The sequence below is a fragment of the Saimiri boliviensis genome, chromosome 2, assembly GCF_048565385.1.
Source record: "Saimiri boliviensis isolate mSaiBol1 chromosome 2, mSaiBol1.pri, whole genome shotgun sequence".
Lineage (NCBI taxonomy): Eukaryota > Metazoa > Chordata > Mammalia > Primates > Cebidae > Saimiri > Saimiri boliviensis.
This window is the reverse complement of record NC_133450.1, coordinates 42750685-42771922: the sequence shown is the minus strand read 5'-3', so window position 1 is coordinate 42771922 and position 21238 is coordinate 42750685. Positions and strand designations below refer to the sequence as shown.

The 21238-nt window shown below is 35.7% G+C and overlaps 1 protein-coding gene across 2 annotated transcripts in view; it reads left to right on the top strand.

The window, feature by feature from the left end:
• MNAT1 (MNAT1 component of CDK activating kinase) overlaps nt 1-21238 on the top strand; it is a 222431-nt gene that overhangs the window by 191981 nt on the left and 9212 nt on the right. The window contains exon 8 of one of the 2 annotated variants that reach the window (XM_074393162.1): nt 3263-14491. The exons of the other annotated variant lie outside the window; for it this stretch is intronic. Coding sequence (XP_074249263.1) covers nt 3263-3299 — 37 coding nt within the window. The 3' untranslated portion in view covers nt 3300-14491. Of the gene's footprint in view, nt 1-3262; nt 14492-21238 lie in introns of those variants that run through there. 2 annotated transcript variants of the gene reach the window in all.

Sequence of the window (21238 nt, the reverse complement as noted above, 5' to 3'; positions counted from 1 at the left end):
AAATTCTTTTTTTGTAAACTTGGACTCTTTTAGTCTTATTTTAAATGATTATATTCATAGAGTAGTCTTGCAGTACTGACATTTGTTTTTTCCACCATCACTGCCTAAGACAACCTTTGACAGTAATTAAAATAATAAGGTTTTCTTTGACTTTGTATGTTTAAAGTCCTCAGATTTAGGGTCCTTCTTTCGTGGTGACATTTATATTAAATCGAAAATTTGTAAAAATCAGCCCATTTTTATGAATAAAAAATAATAGTTACAAGTTTGCAATGTAAGAAATGACCATTACAATTTCGTTTAGAAATTAAATTTAAAACTTACTTCTTTAACATATGTTAAAGTAAGCAAGACATAAGCCTCTGTTTGGTAAAGCTACTGAAATTTTGGGGTTATTAATTTACTATTGCAAAATCAGGTTTTTTAACTTCACTGCCATAGTGCTTTTGTCAGTAGAGTTAAATCATAATTCGCTTTATTTACAGATGTATTTTTAATCTGCTGATAGTCTCTTAGTTATCTCGTCATTTGACTTTCCACAAGTTTATTAACTGAATTAGAACCATGTGTATTTTGTGTGTGTGCACACACTTTTTTTTTTTTTTGAAACTTTTTTTTTTTTTTTTTTAACGGAGTCTCGCTCTTGTTGTTCAGGCTGGAGTGCAATGGCTTGATCTTGTCTCACTGCAACCTCTGCCTCCTGGAGAACCATGTGTATTTTTAAATCAACAACTGTGGTTCCTCTGATGCATACAGAATAAATTATTCACCTTTCAGGTTTAACTTCTATAGATCTGAGTCACTTTCTAAATTGTTACTGGAAACAGTAATTATAAATTAGCCGAGTAAATGTGCCTTTGCTAATAGGAACACTCATAAAATTTCAGAGCACTTCACAATTTCACAGCATCATTTCATTGATTCTTAACTACAAATCTAGGAGATAAGCAAGGCAAGTTTAATTATTGTTGTATTCATTTTACAGGTGGGGACATTGAAGCAAAGCCATTTGTCCCAGGCCATATGGCTTATAAACAGCAGAATTAGGATGTCATCTTCTGGCTAATCTTTCAACTGTTTGTTTTTGTTTTTCATATCATCTCATTAGAATCAATGATATGTCCAGGCAGTGGGCAGTGAGGGAGTGGGGAGAGGTGGAAGGATTTGTTTCTCATTTATATTTTTAAATTCCTAAACATTTCCACCAGAGACATAAAATTTTCCAAAACAAATAAATGCATTACATTTTGCCCTCCATGTTGCTAGTTTCTAGGGCATCCATGCCTAATTTAAAATATATACATCTTTCGAATGTAGCATTTTACATTTTCAAATTTATGCAAGATACGTAGAGGAAGGGAGACTGTTGCATGTTTTAAAACAAGGTTAACTCCATATGGAGTTAACCCTTCTCAAACAGTGAATTTTCCAGGATTAATTATGACCAAAGCAAGATTAGTCATGGACTAAAAGTAGCTGCAGTATCATAGAATTCTAAAATGTTATTCATATAAGTTATGTGTATAGAATGAGCACATTATAGGTTTCTAACTAGAATTGCAGTGTTGTTGCAGAAACTATGCCAGGGTATTAATATGCTTACTTTATAGTTGTTCCTGGTATTTCTGTAATTAACTAATGATTTAGTACATCTGGTAATTTGGACTAGGCATGTGAACAAATTGGAATGTATTAACTACTGAAGGAGGTAAAATATTTCCTGTTTTGTAGTGTTAAGAAAGTAGACAGTTGGCTGGGGGCGGTGGCTCAAGCCTGTAATCCCAGCACTTTGAGAGGCCGAGGCGGGTGGATCACGAGGTCAAGAGATCGAGACCATCCCGGTCAACATGGTGAAACCCCATCTCTACTAAAAATACAAAAAATTAGCTGGACATGGTGGCGCATGCCTGTAATCCCAGCTACTCAGGAGGCTGAGGCAGTAGAATTGCCTGAACCCAGGAGGCGGAGGTTGCAGTGAGCCCAGATCGGGCCATTGCACACTCCAGCCTGGGTAACAAGAGCGAAACTCTGTCTCAAAAAAAAAAAAAAAAGTAAGTAGACAGTTAACTGATTCTTACCCTGAAGAAGATGACAAAGGGTCAGCCAGGTGCCATTCGTTATCAGAGACTGTTAAGTTTCTGTAGTCCTTTTGTATGGAAGTGATCTGTAGATAAAAGAAGGATTTACTGTGACTTAGATTGTTTTGGAAATCTTAAGAATTAATTTTACATTACAAATTGCATTGTGTGAGAAATCTATTTCCATGTAGATTATGAAAAGACCATTCTGCAGATCTGAGGTAAACAGAATTATTCTCTTTGTTCTGCTATAACTGAGTTAATAATTGTGATTCTTGATTGGAGATGTGAGAATGGGACATAGGACTTGGCAATACTTTTCGTGATAGATATCTTTTGTTAGCAACCCCAGATTCAGTCTTCAGTTCTTTACCCTGCTGTATACCCTGAAATTCTCAATTTTATATGCTGTATTAAAGACTCCTTGCCTTTTAATTTCCAGGTTGAGTTAGAGGTGGACAAGGGGCAACCTCAGCAGGAAGTCAATGAGGAAGGGAAATGAGACAAGGCTATTTATTTTCACACCAGGTTGCGAAAACAGACACATACGCTGTTTGTGTCTCTCTGTAGAAAGCCACTGTTCTTTTCAAGACGGTCCTCTCTAAATGTGTTTTTTGTTTTTGTTTTTGTTTTTGTTTTTGTTTTTGTTTTGAGTTCCCAGAACTGCACTTGTTTCTTTTGCCATAAGGTGGTAATGCTGCTGCTGTTACCCTGGATTACTGAACTATCCCTTTTATTTCTTTGTACCTTCACTTCTGTAAATAGCCCTTTTGTAAGTCAGCCTTCCTCAGGTTACTATAGGTAAAGTGTGCCATCTCTTTTCACTTTGAAACCTTCTTCCTTCTTCCCTCCTCCTTCCTCCTCTTCCTTCATCCTTCCCTCCTCCCCTTTCCTTCTCCTCCTTCCTCCTCCATCCTTCTCCATCCTCCTTCTTTCCTCCTCATCCTTCCTCCTCCTCCATCCTTCTCCATCATCCTCTGTCTTCCCCCTTCTTGTTCCTTTCTTTCTTGAGACTGGGTCTCACTCTGTGACCCTGCCTGGAGTGCAGTGGTACAATTATAGCTGACTGCAGCCTCTACCTCCCAGGCTCAGGTGATCCTTCCACCTCAGCCTCCTGGGTAGCTGAGACTATAGGTGTGTGCTACCACACCTGGCTAATTAATTTTTTTTTTTTTTTTTTGTAGAGACAAGGTCTTATTATGTTGCCCAGACTGGTCTTGAACTTCTGGCCTCACGTGATTCTCCTGCCTTGGCTTCCCAAAGTGCTGGGATTACAGGTGCAATCTACTGTGCTGGGCCTTTTCTACTTTTTTAATGTAGGCATTAACTGCAATAATTTTTGCTCTAACAATTACCTTTGCAACATCCCATAAGTTTCGTTATGTTGTGTTTTTTTTTTCATTCATCTCTTAAGTATTTTCTACTTTCCCTTGTGATATCTTTTATGACCCATTGCTTGAGTGCATTATTTAATTTCTAGATATTTGTAAATTTTCTAGTTTTCTTCTTTATTGATTTCTAGATTCATTCCACTGTGATCAGAAAAGATGTCTTGTATGATGCCAGTCTTTAAAAATTTATTGAGACTTGTTTTGTGTTCTAACATTTGCTCTGTCTTTGAGAGCATTCCATGTGCACTTGAGAAAAATGTTTATTTTCTTCCCAGCTTTTCCTCCCAGATGTTGGAATAAACAGAGTAATTTAGTAATAGTAGATCCCTCTAGAGCCAGGGACCATGGCCCCCACACTAGGAATGTGGACTGCCGAGCTGGGGAGGGCATGGAGCAAGGACAAGTAAGAATGCCACAAAGCGTTCTCATCTTTTTGTGTATGTGTGTGCTTTATTTATTTATTTATTTATTTTTGAGACAAGATCTTGCTGTGTTGTCCAGGCTGGACTTAAACTGGATTCAAGTGGTTTCCCCACCTCAGCCTCCAGAGTAGGTGGGACTACAGGCATGCACCACTGCACCTGGCCCTACCATTTTTAAGCTGCCTTTTTCTTAATTCAGTATTTGTTTGGTTGCTGTAAACCTTTAGCTATTTTCCAGAACTCTGGCAGTTAGTTTTTGCTTGTTTTTCAATGTTTCTGTGGTGGGATGGGAGTTCAGAGCCTTCTTCACCATTTTCTGATTCCTTGGCCTCTCATTTACTAAAAAAAAATATTTATTATGGTACGAACATGATCTGTCTGCCCTCGTAACAACTTTTTAAGTGTGCAATGCAGAATTGTTGACTGTAAGAATAACGTACAGCAGATCTCTAGAACTTACTCATCTTGCTTAACTGAAACTTTATGCCCAGTGATTAGAACCTCCCTGTTTTTCCCTTCCCATAATTTACTTTTGTAATCCATTTGTGGTTCCCTGACTGCCATTCTGTAATTCCTTTACAAACAGTTTTATTCATACATCTATATACTCTGTTACCTTCTCCTGGTAGGCAGAGGTGAGAGTTTCTCAGGCAAATCACTTATTTTTCTGAGCCTTGACTTGTTCTTTGTAAATTGAGAAAACTCTCCTTTACTCCACTCTTCCCTCCTTCACTAGATTCTTACGAAGATCAAATAAGAAAATAAATGGGAAAGTATTTCATAAAGTTAATCTAATTATTTAATATATTGATATGACATCTTAGCAATGGTTTATTTTCTTTTATTGCTGAAATATGAGTCATCAAGAGCTATTATGTAGAAATAAATTAAACTGGGAGGTTTGTGAATCTATTCTCTATTTCTCATATTTTATCAGCAAATTATGGGTACAGCAGAACATATGTAGTTTTTGGATCACTGCAATCTATAATGATTGCCCTTGAGCAAAGGAAGAAAAGAGGGAGCAAGCTAGAGGAAAACCCACATCAGTAAATTTCTTTCAATCATTTGCAATCAAATAGCAGTTTAAACACTGCCAATTACATTCATATACTTTTATACCTAGTCTATTAAAGCACAAATTGATTTAAAAGCTGTACTGAGTTTTCTGTGTCTTAGAGATCATTCTGAATCTTGTTTTCCTTATACATATATCAATTTCCAGGTTCCAGGCACAAGACCCAAAGATACTCTGTCAGCCATCTGAAAGTGTTGCTATTTTGGAGATAGAAAACACAATAGGAATAAGATGGGCTGTAGGCATATTTGTATGAAATTAGCTTTTGATTGTAACATGTTGTTGTTTTTGTTAGTTAAAAAACTCCTTATATACAAATTAGGTTGGGTCTGGTGGCTCACACCTATAATCCCAGCACTTTGGGAGGCCGTGGCAGGCAGATCACTTGAGGTCAGGAGTTCGAGACCAGCCTGGCCAACACGGTGAAACCCTTTCTCTACAAAAAATACAAAAATTAGCCAGGCATGATGGTTTGTGCCTATAATCTCAGCTACTCTGGATGCTGAGGCAAGAGAATTGCTTGAACCTGGGAGGTAGAGGTTGCAGTGAGCCAAGATCATGCCATTGCACTCCAGCCTGGGCAACAGATCAAAACTCCATCTGAAAAGAAAAAAAAAAAATTAAAGGTATGATATACTTTATGGAAAAAATATATCCTTATATTCCTTTTATGTTTCATTAAACATGTTGTCCTCTGGCAGTGTCAGAACATCCTTATTACATATTTATTGCTGTACTTTAATAATTGACACTTTATTGTCTTGATTATTGTATTATGTAATTCTATTTAGAAATACAGAATTATTCCATAAACATACTTTGCCATCCTCTTGCATGACTTCCCTACCAATGTATGAATGTATTAGAGCTTATTAAATATTTGAATTTCATGTATATTAACTTGTAACACATTGACATAAGATGTTTAGAGATAGGAATACTCAAGGCATTGATCTTATTAATGTATTGTAATATTTATAATGGATTTATGTTATCAGACTTTAATTGAAAATTGTCCTGTGAATTTGACATATAGTCCAAGAAAATAGAATATATATGGAAAAAATATTTAGTAGGGAATAATATGTCAATATGGTTTAAATGAGAAATGTTGATTTGGGCATGTTATTTTTAAAATATTAAATGTGAGAGCTGTAGTTTCTTGTCTAGATAGCATTCAAATGTTTGACTAACTTAGCCAACATGTGACTATTTTTTATGTTTACAGGATATATTGGTTTGTACCAGCATAAAAACTTATTTTCTTCTGATTCCTTAAGAAAGATAAAATTTCATAAACTTATAAAACTTCAAATTGTCAAGGTTTTGGCAAGCTAGGCACTTTAATTTCACTTTCTAGAACTCATAATTTTCTAGGAGAAATTATCTGATTTTAATTTTTATTCCATTTTATTGTCAGAACTATTTACAGATAAATAATGAGGAGAGGACTCGAGAGTTTTCATGCAAACATAGCTCTTAAAAAGTTTAAATCTTTGCTCCGAGGAAATAAATGTTTAGAAAATTCTTACTGTAAATATGATTATAGCAGTTTCCCAGAGCTAATAAAATATTTGATCAGCTAATGAAAAATTCAGTCAGTGCAATTAAGCAGCTAATGTGAAGACCTGAATCAGAGTTTCAAAGCTCCTAAGAACCACTTACCATCATCACGTAGGCTCAAGTGCTTTTCACTCAAGTCTTAGTAGTATACTTTCTTGTTCAAGGTATACTTCAGGGTTTAGGAATATTTCCAAACCTATAGCTTCCTATTGTGTATGTATGAATGCATTCTGTCCAAAGCCACACTCTTAACTATAAACTTGTCCATATATGTACTCATTGCTACCTCCTTCTGTCCATTCTTATTGGCAGAAAGACCTGTCCTGCATTTGAGGCCAGTCCCACCACCTGTGTTCCACAGCCTACTTTTGATTCAACTCAGCGATATTACACCATCTCCCTTCCTCTTTTAGATTCAGATCATCTTCTCTCTGTTGAAATGTTTCCTTTACCACATGAACATTTTCAAATTTCCATCTTGAAATCACATGGTTGCTTTATCAACCCTAAATCTTCCTCTGACTACTGCTCTTTCTTCCATATTCACTGAAAAGACAATGGAAGAAGTCTTATGCTTACTCTCTCTACTTCCTTATTTCTGATTCACCTACCAAACCTAGTGGGATTTGGCTTTTACTTAGAATCTGATTTTACTGATTCATAGTTAACTTGCTAATTACAAAATTGTGTGGGTCACTTGTGGTCCTTTTCTTATTTTACCTTTCTGCAATCTGTCTTTTCTACAAAGGTAAATTTCTAAAATTCAAACCCAATTACATTATTCACCTACTAACATTTTTCATGAGACCCCATTATCTGTTTTAAAAGATATTGAAGGGGCTGGGCATGGTGACTCAGAACTGTAATCTCAGCGCTTACCAAGGCCAAGGCGGGATAAATAGTGGTGGTACATACCTGTAGTCCCAGCTATTCAGGAGACTAAGATGGGACAATCACTGGAGCCCAGGATTTCAAGGTTATGATCGTGGCACTGCACACCAGTCTGAGTGACAGAGTGAGACCCTGTCTCTAGATAAACAAAAAAGATACTCAAGACATACAGGACCGTCAAGATTTGACACTAAGAATACATCATGTTCTCTCAGGCCTCAAGTTACTGTAGACTTTTTTCATTTCTAGAATACCCTCTTTGCTTCTTTATCTACCTGGCAAATTATTTCCCTTTCATGTATCAACTTACTCATGTTTTCTGTACTCTCCTGACTTCTCCAGGTGACCAATTCTCTTATCATTAAAAATGGTTTGTTTTCATGTTTTTTTTTTTTTTTTTTTTTTTTTCCTACTAGACTTTGATCTAGAGAACAGGGACTGTTTGTCTTCTCACCTAGCACCTAACATAGTAGTTGGTACATAGTAAGTATTCAAGATATGTTAATTGAATAGTTGGATTCTTTTCAATAAAACTAATTTTTAGCATATCTAGGTGTCAGCCATTTTATCTGTTAAAGAAACAGCAAGATAAGGTGATTTCAAATTTTTCCTTCCAGTTTTGGGATTCTTTGTTATTTCCTTTACTGTATTCCCCTTACCCATGATTCTTCTCACTTATTTTACAAAGCATTTAAAATTTATTTTTAATAATCACATGGATTAATTTTAAGTATATATTTAAAGAAGGATGGGCTTTTATCCTCTTGTTATTTATTTTATAATGGTTTTAAAAATTATTTTTAGTTTCATAAAAGATTAATTTTTACAGATGAGGCCAAATATATATCAAGAGTAAACTTTGGATTTTTTTCTTTTTCTTTACTTCCTATTGACTAATTGTAGCAGGTTCATTCCAAAGCATGTTCTTGATGTAAGAAAATTGTGTGGCCTGTTTTGAACTTTGGGATAACAGGTGGAAATAATTTTTCTCTCAAAAGTAGAATTCAAGAAAACAGTTGGGCTTTTTTCTTTTTTTAACTTTTTAAAGTGATGAAATAAGAAGTCTACATTTTTAACTATAAACATTTTTATAACGTATTGAAGCAGGTTCTGTAAAATTAAACATTTAAAACTTATGATTTTAGAAAAAAAGTCATATGTAACTCATTAGGATGTGTTTTTATTTAAAATATTATACCAGCATGTGCATAGTTACAGGGCATTGCCAAAAAATGTAGTCTGGAAGCAAAATAGAATACTGAAAATAATGCTACAGTTTTTTAAATAAGAGGAAAATATTTTCTTTACACATGAAGTTTTTGGTCCAAATGATATTTAACCAACTAACTGGCTAATCTGTTAAAGCATTCTATTTCAGAAAAGCTTCATTTTGTGTACCATTTGATTACATTAGCACATTACTTCTGATAATGGGCATAGATTTTTTTTTTTTTTTCTAAAGTGATGTTTTTTCCAAAGTGATGTTGCGGTTTTACTGCTGGAAGAGAACACAAGTTTTCTGTGGGCCTAAGTATGAAAAAATGTTTCTTAAAAACTTGAAATTATTATATATTAAACCAGAACTCTTGGAACTTTTTCAGATTTTGCTGCTATAGTCACTGGTCCTTTGGCTGAGATATTTTATGAACCAATTTTTACTGGCTAGAAAATATGATTTTTCATAATTAAGAGAAAACATCAGTTATTTTATCCAGTTGACTTTGTCTTTGCTTGTTGTTTGCTTTAGAGATTTATCTAAGCTGTTGACATGGTTCAGATTCTAGTGTATGAAAGAGAGCTTTTGAGAAGTTGCTTTGAATGGAAAAATAAATACCTTAAAAAATACCTAGCTTGGAGTGTATCTAGTCCTGTTTGATTTTTTTTGTTTTTTTCTTGCACCGATAGTTGTATTCTATTGTAATATATATCTTTGAATATAAAATTGGTTAACACATTGAAAGTTCAGTTTATGAGACAGGATAAATTTGAATCTCAAAGCAATTTTCAAATATACTCATTAAGAAAATACAAGTATTTATATTTTAAATAAAGTAATTTTCCACTACATACCCTATCGCCCTTTTATTATTATAGGCATCTTCTAATTTCCAGGAAAACTTCCTGTCCACCCCAGTGATTGATGTATATTTAAGCTTGTTCAACTCATGGCCTACAGGCCACATGCAACCTAGGACAGCTTTGAATGCAGCCCAACACAAATTCGTAAACTTTGTTAAAACAGTATGACTTTTTGTTTTATTTTGCTTTTAGCTTATCAGCTATCATTTGCGTTAATGTACTTTATGTGTGGCTGAGACAATTATTCTTCTAATGTGGCCCAGGGAAGCCAAAAGAGCGGACACCCCTGATGTATAGCTTACCCTTCATTCAATCTCTTGTCATCTTTTTCCAAAGCTTCATAATTTGTGGTAATCATTGTTTTCATATTTTTGTTTGCCAGCTATTATCATGGCCACACTTTAGATCTATGTCTTAACTAACCAGAACCTAATTTAGATTTTAAAGTTCTGTATTCTCTAATTAGAAGTTAGGATGATTTTTTTAAATGATGGCAAATAAATGTTCATGTTGCTATGAGGAAATTTATCTAGTGGGGAATGTACAACATTTATAATATGTAGCTATAGTATGTAGAAGAGTGGTAGAGATAAAGTGCTTTGTGAATTCACAGGAGGAAAGAAGTAATTCTATCTGGACAATCCAGAAGTGGCATAATTTAAAACAGTTGTTAAATATTTCAAACATAGAGAAGTACAAAGAGTAATACAATAAAGACATGTAATAATTGTGCCACCCCAAATTAACAAATATTATTTGCAAACATCAAACAATTCTAAACTTAATATCTTTACTCCTTCCGAACAAAACAAAGACCTTAGAATGCTTAAACTCAGGCTTCCCCTTCTATTTTCTTTGCTATTTTTGTTGCTAGTTTGTTTTATTGTTATTGTTGTTTTTGGCTTATGTTTGCTCCTTGCATCCTGCTGTTCCCATTGGAGTTGAATTTGCTTCTTACTGAAACATTTCCTTTAGTGGTTCTTTCACATTTTCCTTTCTTTTTGGTTCTACTATACATTGTGTTTTCCTCACATATGTCTTGCAGTTCACTATTTTCCATCCTTCTGTGGATAATCTAATGCTTAACCTGTCTCTTGAAACTTTTTTCCAAATTTCTGTTTGATTCTTTTAAAAAAAGAAAATGCCTATTCTTTTTATATTGTCCTTTCCCTGCCTTACGGAAGCTGTTCCTTTTGTGTGGTTTTTTTTTTATGTTTAATATACTTATTTTAGAATTTCTTTCAGATTATTGTCTTATCTATGATTCCGATGTGTCAGCCCTGCCATTAGTAGTGTCTTCTGACTCTTTTAAAAAAGTGAGGTTCATTTAAATTTTTGTTTCCATTTTGCTGCAAAATTTTTTTTAGTGCCAGTTGTTTTCCTGCAGGTCTTGGATTGTGAAGGCATACTGTTACAGAGATTGATACTTGCTTCCGACAAACTCCTGTTGGCTTCACTGAGTCTGAACCAGTTGTTATTCTTGACTTTTTGAGGATGGAGCAGGCTTGGGTAGTCTCATTCCTTATGTGTGATTCCTTTTCCACCCATGAATCATGCGTGGAAAGGCTTTCTTGTGACTATCCCCAAGCTAGTAAGCAAAGATGGGTTGCAAGCTTTCTTGTGACTATCCTCAAGCAAGTAAGCAACATTTTCGTAGGAGCTGTTTCATAGATGGAACAGTATTTTGTAGAACGAGGTTACATACAGGGCTGCAAGCCCAGTTTCAGCTTCCTACCTCTAACAGGACTGAGACCAGTTTCCTTTAATAGAGAATAACAGAAAACCTCACAGTTGACTTTGGCTTAAGTTCAGGGTACTTGGAGATGATTAATGGAAAATATGTTTGGAAAGGTAGGTTGGATTCAAGTACAGTAGGCCTTGAATGGTAGGCTAAGGAATTTGGACTTTATGCTACATATAGCAGGAATCCAATGAATGTGTTTTTGCGTGAGAGTCATGCAGAGCTTTGCTCTAAGAAGATTAATTTGGTAACCATGAATAGGTTGGAATGGAGAGAACATACTGTAAATAGGGAGATCAGTTAAGATGCTGTTCACATTAGTGTATGAAAGAGGTAATAGAGACCCAGAATATGGTAACGACAGTGGCAATGAAAATGACATGAGAGGTAAATAGATGTTTATAGATTATGACATAGGTTTCACACTGGTATGCAGGAGAAAGAGCATTCCAAGATAACCCCAGTGAGGATGTTGAAACTATTAAGGGAAATCAGACACAGACAGAACGTTAGGCTTGTACAGAAAGATGAGTTCAGTTATGAAGAAATATTATCTTTGTAGTGCCAGTGAGATACCCTGGTACAAAGGGCCATCCGAGCAGATAAACATGTTGGGCTATAAATAGGATAGAAGCAGACCAAAAGAGATGCAGGGCTTAGTAGAATAGAAGCATTAACTGAAGCCATACATTTCAGATATAGAATCAGGAATTGGGGAAGAAAAGAGGTAAACCAAGAAGAAAATTAGTAATTAGGAAATAGAAAAAGAGAATTCTGGGGAATGATATATAAGAGTATTAGAAATATGCCCCAGGGCATAGGCTGATATTATGTAAACCAGAAACTAGAAACATTTCACAGCTGGGGGCTATCACTATTAGAGAGGTGAAGGAAAATGTTGAGGAGGATGAAGTCCAATAAATGGCCATTTCATGGTAACCAGAGTCAAAATACAAGGATATGAGGAATAAGTGGTAGGAGAGGCAGTGAGAGTGGAAATAATGTAGTAAATTCTCTTTTGAAATAAAACTGCTAGAGTATACATAGTATTTGTGAAATATAGATCTGTATGTGTATGTTTGTATCTATACAAATGTATTATATCATGCATATATGTAAAAATTTTTCCCATAAGTCTATTAGCGTGTAGGTATTGACACCCTTGGGTTACTCTATTATCCTGTGATAAAAGATTAGCAAGCAGGATTCTTCTTATTCTTTGAAATCTCCACTTTGATCTTCATAATTGGGTTACAGTGAAAGAGGAAAGAGAAGGCAACAATATTATCGTTGGAATAGACGTGGGAATAGACAGGAAGGTCACAGGGCTGGGAAAGGAGAGGTACTTATTATTAGCAGAGGGTAAAAGGGCTTTGGAAATTTGGGCTTTGGAAGACTTATCTTTTGTGAAAGCATGCTTTGTATTGAAATTATCAAAGAGAAGATAGAGGGTAGACAAGAACACTTACACATAATTGAATGCTCTATGCCAGGTGCTTTACATAAATTTTCATGTTTAATCTCTCAAAAACACTAATAAGGGGTGCATACAGTAGTTCTGTTTTTAATTTTTTGAAGAACTTCCATACTGTTTTCCATGATGGTCTTACAATTTACATTCTCATTAACACTATACTAGGGGTTCTCTGTTCTCCACACCCTTGCCAACCCTTGTTATATATTGCCTTTTTCATAGTAGCCATTCTAATAGGTGTGAGGTGGTACCTCACTGTGATTTTAATTTGTGTTGTCTGATGATTAGTGATGTTAAAATTTCTTTGTACACCTTTTGGCCATTTGTATGTCTTCCTTTGAAAAATGTCTGTTCTGGTCATTTGCCCATTTTTTAATCAGGTTGTTTTCTTGCTGTTGAGTTGTTTGTGTTCCTGATATATTTTGGATATTAGCCCATTATCAGGTGTATAGTTTGCAAATATCTTCTTTAATTGGATAGTTGTGGCTGGGTGTGGTGGCTCACACCTATAATAATCCCAGTACTTTGGGAGGCCGAGGCAGGCAGATCACAAGGTCAGGAGTTGGAGACCAGCCTGACCAACATGGTGAAACCCTGTCTCTACTAAAAATACAAAAATTAGCTGGGCGTGTGGGCTTGCACCTGTAATCCTAGTTACTCGGGAGGCTGAGGCAGGAGAATCACTTGAACCGAGGAAGCAGAGGTTGCAGTGAGCTGAGATTGTGCCAATGCTCTCCAATCTGGGTGACAGAGTGAGACTCCATCTCAAAAGAAAAAAAAAAAGATAGTTATATGATCACTCTGTTGACTGTTTCTTTTGCTATGCGTTTTAGTTTGATGTAGTCCCATTTATGTATTTTGCTTTTGTTGCTTGAACTTTGGGATCATAACCCCAAAAATCATCACTGCCAAGACCAATGTCAATAATTTTTTCCCTACATTTTTTTCTAGTAGTTTTACAGTTGCAGGACTTACATTTAAATTTTTAATCCACTTTGATTTGATTTTTGTATCTGGCGTGAGATGAGTCCAATTTTATTCTTCTGTATGTGAATATCCAGTTTTCTTAACACTATTATTTAGGAGGAGACTATTCTTTCTCCATTGTGTGTTATTGGCACCTTTGTTGAAGATCAACTGACTGTATATGTTTGGATTTATTTCTAGGTTCTCGGTTCCATTGGTGTATACTGTTTTTATACTGGTACCATGCTGTTTCGATTACTTTAGCTTTGTAGTATTCTTGAGATCAGGTAATGTTTACCTGTCTCATTGTTCATTTCCTTAAACTTTCCATGCCTATTTAAGGTCTTTGCTTATTCTATATGAATTTTAGGATTCTTTTCTCTATTTCTGTGAAAAATGTCCTAGGACTTTGATAGAAAATGTCATTAGAATTCAGTGATAGACTCATTGAATCTGTAGATCACTTTGGATGTGGTGTACATTTTACCAATATTAATTCTTCCATTTCATGAATAAGGAATTTTTTCCATTTACTTGTGTCTTTCATCAGTGTTTTATAGTTTTCAGTGTATAGTTCTTTCACCTCTTTGATTAAATTTGTTCTTAAGTTGTTGGGGTTTTCTGGTTTTCTTTTCTTTTCTTTTTTTTTGGTAGCTATTGTAAATGGGACTGTTTTACTGATTTCTTCTTCAGACAATTTTTTTTTTAATTGCATTTTAGGTTTTGGGGTACATGTGATGAACATGCAAGATTGTTGCATAGGTACACACTTGGCAGTGTGGTTTGCTGCCTTCCGTCCCCTCACCTGTATCTGTCATTTCTCCCCATGCTATCTCTTCCCACCCCCCCACCCCCCGCCCCTCCCCCATTTCCCCCCAACGGACCCCAGTGTGTAGTGCTCCCCTCCCTGTGTCCATGTGTTCTCATTGTTCAACACCCACCTATGAGTGAGAATATACGGTGTTTGATTTTCTGCTCTTGTGTCAGTTTGCTGAGAATGATGGTTTCCAGGTTCATCCATGTCCCTACAAAGGACGTGAACTCATCGTTTTTGATGGCTGTGTAATATTCCATGGTGTATATGTACCACATTTTCGCTATCCAGTCTATCATCGTTGGGCATTTGGGTTGGTTCCAGGTCTTTGCTATTGTAAACAGTGCTGCAATGAACATTTGTGTGCACGTGTCCTTGTGGTAGAATGATTTATAATCCTTTGGATATATACCCAGTAATGGGATTGCTGGGTCAAATGGGATTTCTATTTTTAGGTCCTTGAGGAATCGCCACACTGTCTTCCACAATGGTTGAATTAATTTACATTCCCACCAACAGTGTAAAAGTGTTCCTATTTCTCCACATCCTCTCCAGCATCTGTTGTTTCCCGATTTTTTAATGATCGCCATTCTAATTGGTGTGAGATGGTATCTCAATGTGGTTTTGATTTGCATTTCTCTGATGACCAGTGATGATGAGCATTTTTTCATATGTTTGTTGGCCTCCTGTATGTCAGACAGTTTTTTGTTAGTGTATGGAGATGCTACTAATTTCTGTGTGCTAATTTTGCATCCTGAAGCTTTACTGAATCAATTAGTTTTAACAGTTTTTGGTGGAGTTGTTAGGGTTTTCTATAAATAAGATCATGTTCTCTGCAAATAGAGACAATGTAACTTTTCCTTCTCATTTTAGATGCCTTTTATTTCTTTCTTTTGCCTAATGCTCTGGCTATAACTTACACTACTGTATGGAACAGAAATGGCAAGAGTGGGCATCCTTGGCTTATTCCTAATCTTAGAGGAAAAGCTTTCAACTTTTCCCAGTTTAGTGTGATGTTAGCTTTCGTGTCATATATGGCCTTTTTTGTGTTGAGGTATGTTCCTTCTGTGTGTAATTTGTTGATAGTTTTTATCATGAAAGGATGTTGAATTTTGTCAAATGTTTTTTGTATCTGTATTGAGATGACCATATGGTTTTTGTACATCATTCTGTTCATGTGATGTATCATTTTTATAGATTTGCATATGTTGCATTCCTGTGACAAATCCCGCTTGATTGTGGTACATTGATTCTTTTAATATGCTGTTGATTTTTGTTTGCTGATGTTTTGTTGAGGATTTTTACATCTATATGTATTATAGATTTTAGACTGTAATACTTCTTTTTGTTAATGTCCTTGTCTGGCTTTTGTATTTGGGTAATGTTGGCCTCATAAACTGAGCTTGGAAGTATCCTCTCCTTTTCAGTTTTTGGAAGAATTGAAGAAGGCTTGGTATTAAGTCTTTTTTAAATGTTTAGGAGAATTCAGCAATGAAGCCATCAGATTCTGAGGTTTTCTTTAATGAGACTTTTTTTTTTTTTTTTTTTTTTTTTTTAATTACAGATTCAGGCTGGGCACAGTGACTCACGCCTGTAATCCCAGCACTTTGGGATGCCGAGGCAGGTGGATCACCTGAGGTCAGGAGTTTAATACCAGCCTGGCCAACATGGTGAAACCCCGTCTCTACTAAACTACACAAATTAGCCATGCTTGGTGGTGGGCACCTGTAATCTCAGCTACTCGGGAGCCTGAGGCAGGAGAATCACTTGAACCCAGGTGCAGAGTTTGCAGTGAGCCAAGATTGCACCATTGCACTCCAGCCTGGGCAACAAAAGTGAAACTCTGCCTCAAAACAACAACAACAACAACAAACCAAATTCAATCTCTTTACTTTCTATTGGTTTGTTTACAATTTCTATTTCTTTATAATTCAGTCTTGGTAGGTCGTCTGTGTCTAGGAATTTACCTATTTCTTCTAAGTTCTCCAATTTTTTGGTGTCTAATTGTTTAGTAATTTTTTTCATACTTATGTGGCCTTGATTGTAATATTTCCTCTTTCGTTTCTGGTTTTATGTATTTGAGTCTTCTTTCTTTTTTCTTAGTTAATCTAGCTAAAAGTTTGTGAATTTCATCTTTTCAAAAACCAACTTTTTGTTTCATTGATTTCTTTTCTATTCTATGTTTAATCTCAATTTCTACTCTGATTTTTATATCCATTTGTATGTCTACCTTTTGTTTATTTCCTTTCTTTATATCCATTCTTACTTTAAATTTGGGCTTCCTTATACTAACTAGTTTTTTAAGGTGTAATATCAGGTTATTTGAGTTTTTTTCTTTTTAAATATTTTCATTTATTGGTATGAATTTCTCAGGACTGCTTTGGTTACATACCATAAATTTTGGTATGTTTTATTTACTTTTTCATTATTCTCAAGATATTTTTCTCAAGAATCAAAACTTCCCTTTCAATTTCTTCTTGAACCATTGATTGTTCAGGAGTGCGTGATTTAATTTCCACATCTTTGAGAATTTTCTAGTTTTTCTCCTGTTACTTATTTCTATTTTCGTATCATTGTGGTTATAAAAATTACTCAACATGATTTGAGTCTTACTTAATTTGTTAAGATTTAGTTTCTGGCCTAACGTATGATTTATCTTGTAAAATATTCTTTGCACCCAAGAAGAGTGTGTATTCTGCTGCTGTTGGCTGGAATTTTCTGTATATATCTGTGAGGTTTATTTGGTCTAAAGTGTAGCTCCAGCTTAGTGTTCCTTTACTGATATTCCATGTTGATAATCTATCCATGGTTCGAAGTAAAATGTTGAATTCCCTACTATTATTGTATTGTTATTCATTTCTCCCTTCAGATCTGTTAATATTTGCTTTATATAGTTAGGTGCTCTGACTTGGATTCATATATATTTACATTTGTTATGTCCTCTTGATTAATTGATCCTTTTATCATTATCTAATGACCTTCTTTGTTTCATATGATAGTTTGACTTAACATCTGTTTTGTCTGATATAAGTTTAGCTGCCCCTGCTCTTTTTGGTTTCCATTTGCCTGGAGTATCTTCACTTTCATTTTGTGTGTGTCCTTAAATGTGAAGTGAGTCTCTTTCCAGCAGCATATAGTTGGGTATTATTTTTTTTTTAATCCATTCAATCACTCTATGTGTTTTGATTGGCAAATTTGGTCTATTTACATTTAAAGTAATTACTGATAGGTAAAGATTTTTGTTAATGGTGTTCTAGTTGTTTGGTTGTTTTGGAGACCGTTTGTCCCTTTCCTCTTTTCTCTCTTTCTTTGTGATTTGATGATTTTCTGTAGGGGCATGTTTCTATTCCTTTATCATCATCTTTTGTGTATCTTTTGTGTTTTTGTTACCATGAGGCTTACATAAAACATCTTACAGTTATGCTAGTCTGTTTGAAGCTGATAACAACTTAACTTTGATCACATACAAAAACTTACTTTTATTCTCTGTATTAGTCTGTCTTCACACTGCTAATAATGACATACTTGAGACTGGGTAATTTATTTTTTTTATTTTTAAATTTATTTATTTAACTTTAGGTGCATACTGTACCTGGCAATTCTCTTCGTGTTATCCCTCTGTACCCTCCCCTCCCTCTCCACCCCCTGCTGTCTCTCCCCTACCCCCCACAACTGCTCCCATTGTATGATGCTCCTCTTCCTGAGTCCACATGTTCTCATTGTTCAACAGCCACCTATGAGTGAGAACATGTGGCATTTGGTTTTCTTCTTGTGTCAGTTTACTGAGAATGATGGTTTCCAGATTCATCCAAGTCCCTACAAAGGACAAGAACCCATCATTTTTTACAGCTGCATAGTATTCCATGGTGTATATGTACCACATTTTCTTTGTTCAGTCTATCATTGATAGGCATTTGGGTTGGTTCCAGGTCTTTGCTATTGTACACAGGGCTGCAATGAACATATGTGTACATGTGTATTTATAGTAGAATGATTTATAGTTCTTTGGGTATATGCCCAGTAATGGGATTGCTGGGTCAAATGGAATTTCTATTTCTAGATCCTTGAGACATCGCCACACTGTCTTCCACAATGGTTGAACTAATTTGCACTCCCACCAACTGTGTAAGAGTATTTCTATTTCTCCACTTCCTCTCCAGCATCTGTTGTCTCCAGAATTTTTAATGATCGCCATTCTAACTGGCAAGAGATGATATCTCAATGTGGTTTTGATTTGCATTTCTCTAATGACCAGTGATGATGAGCATTTTTTCATATGTTTGTTGGCCTCATATATGTCTTCTTTTGAAAAGTGTCTGTTCATATCCTTCACCCACTTTTGAATGGGGTTGTTTGTTTTTTTCTTGTAAATTTTAGTTCTTTGTAGATTCTGGTTATTAGCCCTTTGTTAGATAGGTAGATTGCAAAAATTTTTTCCTATTGTGTTGGTTGCCGATTTGCTCTAATGATGGTTTCTTTTGCTGTACAGAAGCTCTGAATTTTAATTAGATCCCATTTGTCTATCTTGGCTTTTATAGCCATTGCTTTTGGTGTTTTAGTCATGAAGTCCTTGCCTATGCCTATGTCCTGGATGGTTTTGCCTAGTTTTCTTCTAGTGTTTTTATGGTGTTATGTTTTATGTTTAAATCTTTAATCCATCTGTAGTTAATTTTAGTGTAAGGTGACAGGTAGGGGTCCAGTTTCTGCTTTCTGCACATTGCTAGCCAGATTTCCCAACACCATTTATTAAACATGGAGTCCTTTCTCCATTGCTTGTTTTTGCCAGGTTTGTCAAAGATCAGATGGTTGTAGATGTGTGGTGTTTCTTCTGGGGCCTCTGTTCTGTTCCATTGGTCTATGTCTCTGTTTTGGTTCTAGTACCATGCTGTTTTGATTACTGTAGCCTTGTAGTATAGTTTGAAGTCCAGCAGTGTGATGCCTCCAGCTTTGTTCTTTTTGCTTAGGATTGTCTTGGCTATGTGGGCTCTCTTGTAATTCCATATGAAGTTTAAAGTGGTTTTTCCAGTTCTGTGAAGAAGGTCATTGGTAGCTTGATGGGGATAGCATTGAATCTATATATTACTTTGGGCAGTATGGCCATTTTCACAATACTGATGCTTCCTAACCACGAGCATGGAACGTTTCTCCATCTGTTTGTGTCCTCTCTTATTTCATTGAGTAGTGGTTTGTAGTTCTCCTTGAAGAGGTCCTTTACATCCTTTGTTAGTTGTATTCCTAGGTATTTTATTCTCTTTGTAGCAATTGTGAATGATAGTTTGCTCTTGATTTGGCTCTCTGTTTGTCTGTTATTGGTGTATAGGAATGCTTGTGATTTCTGCACATTGATTTTGTGTCCTGAGACTTTGCTGAAGTTGCTTCTCAGTTTCAGAAGATTTTGGGCTGCGACAATGGGGTCTTCTAGATATACAATCATATCATCTGCAAATAGAGACAGTTTGACTTCCTCCTTTCCTAATTGAATACTCTTTATTTTTTTTGACTCTCAGTTCCACATGGTTGGGGAGGCCTCACAATCATGGCTGATGTTGAATGAGGAGCAAAACACATCCTACTTAGTGGCAGGGGGACTCCCCTATAAAACCAACGGATCTCATGTGACTTATTCACTATCATGAGAACAACATGGGACAGACCTGCCCCCATGATTGATTTACCTTCCACTGGGTCCCTCCCATAACATGTGGGAATTATGGGTGCTACAGTTCAAATGAGATTTGGGTGGGGACACAGCCAAACCATATCATTCTCCCCTTATATTTTATGTTTTCTGTGTTAGTGTATGTATTTTCACATTATATATCCATTAACAAATTTTTATATCTATAGTTATTTTCTGGAAATGCTTTTGTCTCTCAACCTTTATATTACAGTTATAAGTAATTTACACACTACCAGTACAGTGTTAGAGTATTCTGAATTTGACTATATATTTACCTTTACCAGTGAGTTTTATACTTTCATATTTCTAATTAGTGGCCTTTTGTTTAAGCCTGAAGAACTCCCATTTGCATTTCTTGTAACACAAGTCTAAGGGTGATGAACTCCGTCAGTTTTTCTTTGCCTGGGAAAGTCTTTAGCTGTCCCTCATTGGCAAAGGATAGCTTTGCAGCATAAAGTATTTTCGATTGGCATTTTCTTTCTTTCATGAAATCTTCCCACTAACTCCTGGCCTGCAAGGTTTTTGCTGAGAAATTCAGCAGTGGTCTTATTTAGGTTCCCTTATATATAGTATGCTGTTTCTCTCTTCCTGCTTTAAAAATTCTTTTTCTTTGATTTTTGAACATCTGATTATAATGCATCTGGTGAAAGTCTTCTGTGGATTGAATCTGATTTTGCATCTTTCTATTTCATGTACCTTGCTGTTTACATCTTTCCCCATATTTAGAAAGTTTTCGGACAGTATTTCTTTTTCCTCTCTTTCTTTCTTTTGTTCATTCTCTCTCTTTCTTTTTCCTTCTTTTTTTTACTTCTTTCTTTTGAGGCAAGGTTTTACTCTGTTACTTAGGCTGCACTGCAGTGGCATAATTATGACTCACTCAAGCCTTAACCTCCCAGGCTCAAGTGACCCTCCTGCTTCAGTCTCCCAAATAGGACTACAAGGACACATCACCACTTAGGCACCTGGAGATTGGGAAGGTGAAAAACTGTGGGATCCCCAGTGGCCAAACCTGCAGGGGGTCTGTGGTTGTTACGCTGACTGCTAGAGTCCTCAGCAGCCAG